Genomic DNA, 10816 nt, shown 5'->3' with positions numbered 1-10816 from the left:
ACCGGTAGAACCGTCGGGCCAGTTCGGTTCTTGATTTTGGCCGAAGCCGATTCCCGGTTCGGGCCGATTCTGGCGGGTTCGGTCCTTTTGCTCATCCCTACATTCCACCCTAATATCACGCATACATCCCCTATTGGGATGGGAACCAGATCAATCAGATAGGGCACCCTAAAAATCTCCAATACATAGCCCTGATAGATACTCGATGCAGAAACCTTGTGTTCATTGGCGATAAAAACCCGCAACGGCCACACCAACTCTCCGAGAGCCATATCGAAACCCCTACTAAAAGACTGAGATACAAAGGACCGACTCACTCCCGAGTCGAATAACATAAGAGCGGACAAGGAATTCACTAAGAAGGTATCTAGCAGAAGCATAAACATAAGCATACCATAAAATAATTTGACAAAATAGTAAATAAAAACATTCCAGTAACGACGTCCGCCGCCGCCCTGGCCACCTCTGTAGTAAGCTGAAAAGCGCGACCTCAAGCCCTCGGGGGCTCCGCCATACCTTGGCACCCATTTGTGATCCTCAATGTAGCTAGTGTTGGAGCATGCGTCAGCCCCGTAGTGAGCAAGGGACAGTTGGCCTTAATATGGCCAATTGGCTCATAGTGATAACAGATTCTGGAGCTCGGTATTGGGACCTGCTGACAACAATCATTGGCATACTGCCCCACTATTCCACATTTGTGGCATCCAGATGAAGATCGAAAAGCACCATCATGAGTCTTGCCACAGTTGCCACAAGTACGACACATATGTCCCCTAGATCTCGAATCAACGGCCTTAAACCGCTTTGTTGCAGGCTGCATCTGCATCGTAGCTTGCCTCCGTTCCCTCGCATGGGGCTCCATCTCAATCTCTCGCATCCTCGCGGCCTCCTGAAGCTCCACGAGTGTACCATAACATTGGCTGGACACGAACTGGCAGATATTTGTCTTGAGCATGCTCAAGTATCGGGTCATATGAGCTTACTCAGAAGCAGGAAACTCAGGACAGAAAAGAGCCCTATCTGTAAACATCTTGGTAATCTCAGTCACCGTCTCATTCCGCTGCCTCAAATCCAAATACTCTTGACCCAACCTCTCCCTTTCCACCAAGGGAAGATACCTCGTGCGAAACATCTTAGAGAACTGCTCCTAGGTCACCACAGCCCTCTGCTCAGGAGTGTACAAGCCAGTCGCCAATCTCCACCAATCCTTTGCCCTTAGCTGGAGAAGGTTCAGGGTGCACTTGGCCTTTTGGTCAGCAGGGCAAGAGCATGTGAAGAAACACCCATCCACGTCAGACAACCACCTCATCGCCATAATCGGGTCATGAACTCCATCGAACACCAGGGCATCGTATTGTCGAGTCTCGTTACTGGAAAACTCTCTCCCCTTGAATCCTTGCGGCAGCAACAGCAATGGTAGCTTCAACAACAACAACAACAACAACATCAGAAAGTGCAACATAAAGATCGTCGAAAATCTCAATCATGGTGGTCTTAATAGACCTAAACATATCCAAAATAGACCTATGAACATCAACATCCACCTCAGTAGCAGTGAAAATAAACCAGATCCTCTCGTAAGAACCATACTGAAAATAAACCAGAATATATCAGAAATGCCACAATGCATGTAGCTACAAACACTATATGAGACTAACACTTGGGGTTTGTGACTTCCTTGCTACACCTACCTGTATTTGTCTCAAGGATCATCACAACCTCCCTAAACATATACAACAACTAGGATACACATACGTCCTATCCTCACACTCTCAAGAGCGGCTAAACACTCTTCATCTGGATGGCTGCTCACACATCTACTCATCCATGAAACTTCCACCAACCTTGCAACACTCGTGCATGCTAATCATACATAACACTAGATTATATAGACAGTCAGATACTTGATTCTACCCTAAGCCCTTCATCACACAAGAACATGAAATAAGGCTACACCAAACATTATTAGGCCATAAAATCTTAGTTATGTGCAACTATGATGCATACACTAAGCAACCATAGTAATGATGTCAATTCCATACAAGAAATAAACCTAGCCTATCAGGCATCATATATCAAGCAGTTCTATAATGTAATTCTTGAAGATCCCTTGCATACTACTAGCATTCTATTCTACCATAAACATAATATCAATAACCGTGTGGGTAACTTGGGGTATACTTTCTTGCTCCGGCTGATCGTACACATCACATCCTTCCTTGCTTACTTTGGAAAACCATTTAAAAACTTTTGCAATTCCCTAGTTTGAGTCTGGATTCACACGAATTTTATCAAATTCTCTCGAATCAAGGCTTTGATACCAACTTGTAACACTCTAGAAATCATAAAAAAATAAAAAATTTAAAAAAATAACCATTATCCATAAATGTTTACACAAAAAGAATCATTGTCTTAAAAGTAAGTCATATCAGAGTGTCCCAAAAATCAATATCATGAAAATAGGAAGATGTGCACGATCAGGCCTTTGCTTTCCCATGATCCTCTGAAGTACCTGAAAGCATAAACTAAAACTATAAGACAAAGCTTAGTAAGTTCCCCCAAAGTACTATCACACAACATAACAATCAAAGCATGCAAATATAGGCCTTTAGTCTGACTGGACCGCCTTGCAGGGCCTACAACCTATCTGGACCGCTCTACGGACCATCAGCATGACTGGACTACATCACAGAGCCTACAGCCTATCCAGACCGCCTCGGATGTCTTGGCCTTTAGCACAAAGCAGGACCGCCTCAACCCAACCACAATATGTTGATATATGTAATAGATAAACATAAACACAGAACCAACAAATACATATATCAAACAGATCTACTAATGAGTTATATACTAGCATAGTGATATCCTATAACCAGGATACATAATCTAGTCTTGCATTGGTGCCTTCGACCCATAAGTACAGTGAGGAAAACTCACCTATCAGTCCGAACAAAAGTTGAATAATCCCTGCTCCGAATATTGGCTCTACCCAAAACCTATTATTCAAATCATGGCCCAACTTAAAATTAATATCAAAATACCCAAAATGCCCTTTGTCAAAATTGATCAAACCCTAGTCAAATACAAAAGTCAACAGACTAACCGCCATGTCATGGTAATCCTTGACCATGTCATGGTGCCGATAAGACAAAATAGCCGTGACTAGTCTAGCCGCCACGTCGTGATGACCTTTGCCATGTCATGGCCACTGGGTTTTCAACAACTTACCTAATTAAGTTGTTTTTTCTTCGATTCCAAAGATTCTCCAACTTAGATCTGGTCCATTTTAGGGTCTAGATGGATAAAGTTTCCAACTTTATCCCTTAGAACCCTCCAAGGTGCATAGATCTCAACTTTATGGTCCAAAACACCACATGGATTAAGCAATAAGCACTTAATCTACAAGGTCACTTGTCCAACAACTCTAGAAGAGTTTTTCACACCATTCTCATTATAAAAATATGTGCTTTTCAGACATGTATGTGCAATGCATGTCTTGAACTCTTATTAGGTTAGAAGTAGGGCAAAAAGGCCAAGATCCATGCGTGGTCTCAAAACTCAATCCTAGTCTAGATCAAATGCACCAAATACCCCCAAAGGCCTGGAGATTCATAAAGTTACAAGCTTTATGAGACCAAACCAACTGATACAAGGCATAGAAAAGGGGTGGAAAAAATCTAGAGATCTGTTAATTTACTCATCAAGATGAAAGCTTTATACCTCCTGGAGATGTTTGAGGAAGACAAACTTCTGGATCTACGTCGCTCTAAACTCCCAAGATGATCTACCACCACCTTTTTTCTTCACAAGCACCAAAGCACACACTTTAGGCTAAGGACACTCACACAATAGTTATATGGTTTGCAAGGGACAATTATGAGGGATGGAGGCTGATGGGAGGGAGGCTACACGAGGTTAAGGTTGTTTAAATAGGGATTAAACCCTTAAACTTTAGGGTTCTCTCCAACAGCGACAACCACGTAATGGCACCTATTGCCACGTCGCCGTGGTTCATTAAATCCCCGCAACCCATAAGCTATTGCCATGGCGTGGTGAGGCTCCACTATGACGTGGTGCTGCTCAAAATCCAAAATAGACAAATACACAACTACTTTAAAATAAAGTACCTCCAAGGATCCGGATGTTACAAATTCTTTGTAATTAATCACTCTTATAAGCTAAAAATCGATGTTACAAGAGAAAGAGAAAGAGAAATGTGTTGGAGATGCCCTGCCTTCGCCCGTAAACGCCCCAAAATCGTTGGTATAAACACCCCGATGGTGTTGCTGTTGGTCGGAGGTGGTAATCATCTGGTGAATAGCCTTAAGCTTTCCAAAGGGTCGGAGTGGAGTCGTAATCGCAGAAGAAATAAGTGGGAATGATAGTGAGAAACCAGATTGTAAGGGGATGTAACCGACTTAAGCTATTATCGACGACAGTAATAGCGGCGATAGGGAGCAATAGTGGTGACACTTGAAAGTAAATGGATGGAAGTTTTCGCGGTCAACAATTTTTAGGGAATTAGCGGTGATAGACTTGTTGCTATTATTGTCACCAGTAATAATCTTGTATGATGCGCCAGTTTTAACCGTTGGATTGGAATTAAGATCGACGGCTGCTGTGACGCCTGGACATTTGACACGGATCGAAGTTTTCTATTAATATCGGCGATGGTATTAGCAGCGACAAAGGCATTACCGACGACATATCAAAAATGTCGTTGGTAATGCCTTTGTCGCCGCAAATACCGTCACCAATATTAAGAAAATATCTTGTAGTGGATAGAGACAATGAGGAAGGCGATGAAGAGGGGATTTTCAGGGTTTTGAAGGAGTCATTGATAATCGATTATTATTGACAACAACCCTCATATGGGGTTTGGGTGAAGACGTCAACTTTGTCGATCAAAAATATTTCTTCGGGGTAGCAAGTTTTTAAGAACGATAGTGTTGGGGAGATAGATGGTGGTGTTGCATGTTAATGAAGAATTCCAATACAATATTTAGATTTAAACAAATAATTTAAATAAATAAACAAAAGAATCTAATGAGCTTTCATTTCAGAATTTTGAATTTAAAAGGTAAGTCTATTAATAAAATTGATATCCATTTATTAGTACATTTATTGTAATTATTTTATTAAAATAGTATGTGGAATTTAATAAAATAAGAAAACCTGTAAAATGACACGAGAAAAAAAATTAACTCAAAATAACCACACATTGACATTTCGTAATTTGAATGAGAATGTGACATGTGGCAAAGAAAAATCTTCATTTATTAGAGTAGACTAATTGTAAGACCCATGTATTATTACATGTGTTAATTTAAAAAAAAGTTAAATATAAATGTCAAAATATTTGAGAACTTTGAATTTATAAGAAAATAAGAAAAATATTAAATTATTATAATGGAAATGTTTTTTTTTCTTTTAAATTTAAACAAATAGTTTAAATAAATAAAAGAAATTAATAAGCTTTAATTTTGGGAATTTTGAAATTAAAAGGTAAGTTCATTAATGATATTGATATCCATTTATTTCAATTATAACATTAAAATATTATATGAAATTTAATAAAATAGAAAAACTCATAAAGTGACATGTTGAAAAAGAATTAATTCAAAATAACTACAAAATGATATTTGATAAATTAAATGAGAGTGTAACAAGTGGCAAAAAATCTTCATTTATTAGAAAAGATTTTTTGTGTAGACAAGTCAACTCGAATATTACTTGTGAAACTAGTAACTATTGAGGTTGCACCTCTAAATAATAGGTAAACTAGTTGTGAGGTCCATGTATTACATGAATTAATTTTTTTAAAAAAAGTTTATATAAAGGTTTAAGTTTTTGAGAACTTTGAATTTAGAAAAAAAAATAAGAAAAACAAGGAATTGTTAAATTTGAAATGTTTTTTTATCTTTGAAATTTAAATAAATAAACAAAAGAAATTAATGAGCTTTAATTTGGGAATTTTGAATTTAAAAGGTATATCTATTAATAAAATTGATATCCATTTATTAGTATATTTATTATAATTATTATATTAAATTGTATGTAGAATTTAATAAAATAAGAAAACCTGTAAAATGACATGAGGAAAAAAAATTAATTCAAAATAACCACAAAATGACATTTGACAATTTGAATGAGGACTTCACATGTGGCAAAAAAAAAGTTAAATATAAAGGTCAAAATATTTGACAACTTTGAATTTATAAGAAAAATAACGAATTATTATAATGGAAATGTTTTTTATCTTTCAAATTTAAACAAATAATTTAAATAAATAAAAGAAATTAATAAGTTTTAATTTTGGGAATTTTGAAATTAAAAGGTAAGTTTATTATTGAAATTGATATCCATTTATTGTAATTATTATATCAAAATGTTATGTGAAATTTAATAAATGGAAAATGTCACTGTAGCCCCACTAATTTACAAGTTTTGGTTTAAAAGGTCCCTTATTTTATTTTTTGACTTTAGAAGGGCATAAACTAACATTTAACCGGCTAATTAGGCCATTTTTTATAAAGTGAAGGGGTCACCCGGTGACCCCAATCCCAATCAGCATTATTTCTTGGACATGTCATTAAAAGAAAGCCAGGTCATTAAACTAAATCATATGCCACGTGTTAGTGTATCGATAAATGACACCAACCCTTCCTCTCCAAGTAATTTTCGTCTTTAATCGGTTTCATCTACCAATATCTTCTTTTTCTTCTACTGTTTATCCAAAAATCAAACCTGGATTTTTTTATGGCCGTCTACATGAAGATAGATCTTCATTTTGCTGATTTGTTTACGAGGTATTAAGTGATCAGTTACTCAGATAGAGTGGAGCAAAGGTTTGAGGATGTGGATTTTGCTGGAATGGGCAAAAACGAATTTCTAGTGTTCATTCAGAGATTTGCAAACGAGACATGTGTTGATGTATACTTTTGCATGCCCGATATTGAGTTCCCTGAAGGACTGAGGATAATAGCAACTGAGAAAGACTACTAGGAGTTTATCGAAGTAGGGTATGATTTTGGTTGTGTAATTTCTGTGTACATGGATCATGTTGGTGTTCATGTTCATCAATGGATTGTTGATGAGATGGCTGAAGTATGTACCCCCGAGGACAAGTTTTCTAGTGTAGGTGAAGTAGTAGAAGAGTTGCATGTTGAGACAGAATGAGGCATTGACCTAGATGAAGTACAAGTGCAAGGTGATTTGGACAATAACATTGAAGATGGAGATTGCATCCCCATGAACAAGACCTTGAATGATATATTTTTGAACAAGATCTACCCCAAGGAGCAGCCAACGCCAGACACTCCACCTCAAGAGGATCCATCTCATGAAGATCCATTAGATCAGATGGATGAACTCGACCCAATTCATGAGGAGGTAACAGCTTTTAATGAAAATGTTCATTGGAAAAAACAAAAACCTGTGTTAGGAATGAGATTTGAAAATCCTAAACAATTAAAACATATGTTGTGTAATTATGTTGTTGCTAAAGGATATCAATTGTGCTACAAAAAAAATAATAGTAGGAGGCTTTTAGTTAAATGTTGTTCAGGGCAATGCAAGTTTAGATTGTGGGCTTCATGGATGAGTGAGGAAAAATATTTTCAAATTAAGTCTCTTATAGATGACCATAATTGTGCTAGAAATTTTAAAATGGGGTCAATTGTAAGCTATGCATGGATTGGTAGCCATTTCACATCCAAGTTTTTACAAAAACAAAAAATGAGTGTTAGGCTACTAAAGGAAGAAGTAAAACAAAAATTTGGAATTGATGTGAGTATGGGACAACGTAGAAGAGCAAAGAAATATGCAATTGAACTTATTGAAAGTACACTAGTTGAGCATTATGCCAAGCTTTGGTTATATGGTGAAGAGATAAGAAGATCCAATCCAGGATCAACTGTTAAATTGGATGTCAATAGTATGCCTGATGGGAAGACATATTTTAGTAAGTTTTACATATGCTTTGAGGGGCTGAAACAAGGTTGGAAAAGAAGTTGTAGAAGAGTAATAAACCTGGATGGTTGTTTCTTAAAGGGATTATGTAGTGGATAATTGATATGTGCCGTAGGAAGAGATACTAACAATCATATTTTCCCAATAGCATGGGCAGTTGTGTGTGTGGAAAATAAAGAAAATTGGAAATGGTTTTTGGAGAATCTTCAAGATGATCTAGAAGTTGATGATGGTAGTGGTATCACCCTGATGTCAGATCAACATAAGGTAAATCACTTATTATACTTCATATTTCTTGTTAATAAATTTCCATTTTCTTAATGTATGAATTTAAATTGTACAGGGTCTATTGGAGGCTGTGAAGGAAGTAATGCCTAATGTTGAACACAGACAGTGTGCAAGGCATATTGTTGCCAACTTTAGAAGGTTCAATGGTGTGCATTATGAGAGGATGTTTTAGAAATCTTGCAAAGCATCAAATGAACCTTTATTCAATGCAGCAATGAAGGAAATACAAGTACTAATTCCTGCAGCATTTGACAACCTTATGGAAAAGAACCCAAAATCATGGTGTAGAGCTTTCTTTAGAGAGGGGAGGATGTGTGATGCAGTTGAAAATGGATTATCCGAAAGCTTCAACAATGTCATTAGAGATGCAAGGAAAAAACCAATAACAACAATGTTATAAGAAATTAGGTTGTATGTTATGGAGAGGCAATTCAATCTCACCATCAAAGGTTGTTCATGGCCTGATTATAAACCATGCCCAACCATTACAATCCTATTGAATCAGTTGAAAAGAGCTCAAAGGTTTTTTCTTTTCTATTAATACTTTATTTAGTTTTTCCACTATACACCCTAACTTTTATACCATTGCATCAGGTATTGGCAGGTTTTACTACTCGTTTAAACCAGTTTGAAACAAGGAATTTGGGAGAGTCTTACATTGTGGATGTAGATAAGAAGACTTGTTCATGTCGAGTGTGGCAACTAAATGGGTATGGATGTGTGCATTCAGTTGCAACAATCTTATACCTTAACAGTGATGTTGGTAATTATGTGGATCCAATGTACTATGGAGCAATTTATAAGAACACCTACAAGTATCTTATGCGTGGGATGAATGGTAGCAACATGCGACCACCTACTGAATTCATTCCACCTTTTCCACCATTAAAAAGAAAAATTCCAGGTAGACATAAAGTTAATAGAAGAAAGGATTCAAGTGAAAGGGGTGCTAGACATACTGTGTCAAAGGTTGGGAAAAAGATTATGTGTAGTGTATGCAAACAAGCAGGACATAACAAGATTACATTTTCTAAAGCTGAAAAGCCAACAAAACTAAAGGTAAGGAAAAGGAAGAGATCGGATGTTATTGATGGGAGGGAAGCAGTGCTAAGAAGGCAAAAGGTATGACAGATGAGGAAGGAGGGAGGGTAATAAGGGCATTAATGGAAAAGTTGGGGAAGGAAGCAGTGGTAAGAAGGAAAATGATGCTATAGATGATAAAGGGGGGAGGGGTAATAAGGGAAATAATGGAAAAGTTAGGTAAGGAAGCAGTGGTAAGAAGGAAAATGATGTTATAGATGATAAAGGGGGGGAGGGGTAAAAAGGGCAGTAATGGTAATGTTGGGGAAAGAAGCAATGGTAGGAAGACAAAGGATGGTAAAGATGATATAGGAGGGAGGGGTAAAAAGGTAATTGTCAAGAAAAGAAAGAAGTCGCAAAGAATTTTGAAGAAAAAACTTGGTACACGGGTTGAGGGTAAAAATGGGGAAGGCCACACTATTGAGAAGCCAATGGAACTAGAATAGGTTAAGTGTGGTCAATGTCGTTATGTAGTCAATGTGTTTATGACAACTGATTTCGGGTTAAATGTTTTAATTTGATGTTTTGTACTCACTTTGGTCATGCTAAACAATGTTGGATTAAGTGTTTCAATTTTATGTTATGTACTCACTATGGTGTTATGTAGTCACTTTGGTTATGCTAAACAATGTTGGATTAAGTGTTTCGATTTTATGTTATGTACTATTTTTGTTTAATTTTAATCTAATCTAAATTACTATGTTATAAACTCACTGTGGTGTTATGTAAGAAAAAGGTTTCAATGTCCTTATGATGGTGTATTGTGTTTATGGACGTGCATGGTATTGGGGTCCATTATTTACATTAGTGCTGGATATATATATATATATATATATATATATATATATATATATATATATATATATATATATATATATATATATATGGCCCCATTTACTCTAGGTGAACATGGCATTGGTGTCTATTATTGACATTAGTGATTGAAAGTCATTACAAGGATAATGTAAATAACCATAACAATTTCCCTGACAAGGACATAAAAAACTGCTACATACGAATTACAACTTGTACACAATTATGCCAAAGAAAATAATCCAACTTAGAACTAAAGACATCTTCAGTTTCAAAATATTTGATTCAAGCTTCTTTTTTGACCTAGCGAATCCTGTAATCATAACTGCTTCAGCACTCATATTCTTAGTGTCTGCTTCTTCTACCCAACAAATAAAACCATTACGAGGTCCCTAACAAAATCAATTTAGAAGTTAGAAGTGTAGAATGCAAAGATAAAACAAATAAATTAGGGCTACAATGACCTGAAAAAGAAAGTCAAACAAACCTTAGTGGGGCAAGCATAGAATGGTCTTCCAGGGTTTGATGGAGTGGAAGACATTTTGATTATGGCCAAACATCCACATGAGCATTTCACCATTTTTGCTTCGTTATTTCCGAGAGCTGCTAACTTCAAAATGCAAACAAGAACATGTACAAAGAAATGGGATGTACTGCCGAGTAA

The 10816-nt window shown here is 36.6% G+C and overlaps 1 protein-coding gene across 1 annotated transcript; it reads left to right on the top strand.

The window, feature by feature from the left end:
- Window positions 1-7668: 7668 nt before the first annotated feature.
- On the top strand, window positions 7669-9785 carry LOC145051065 (uncharacterized). Its single transcript, XM_078999214.1, has 6 exons — window positions 7669-7999; window positions 8087-8238; window positions 8315-8405; window positions 8472-8614; window positions 8854-9381; window positions 9558-9785. The coding sequence occupies exons 1-6, from the start codon at window positions 7669-7671 to the stop codon at window positions 9783-9785; spliced, it is 1473 nt and encodes a 490-aa protein (XP_078855340.1).
- The last annotated feature ends 1031 nt before the right edge of the window (window positions 9786-10816 follow it).

This window comes from Lactuca serriola, chromosome 1, assembly GCF_051521515.1.
Source record: "Lactuca serriola cultivar US96UC23 chromosome 1, Lser_US96UC23_V15, whole genome shotgun sequence".
Lineage (NCBI taxonomy): Eukaryota > Viridiplantae > Streptophyta > Magnoliopsida > Asterales > Asteraceae > Lactuca > Lactuca serriola.
The sequence above is the reverse complement of the archived record's forward strand: the minus strand, read 5'-3'. Positions and strand labels throughout refer to the sequence as shown.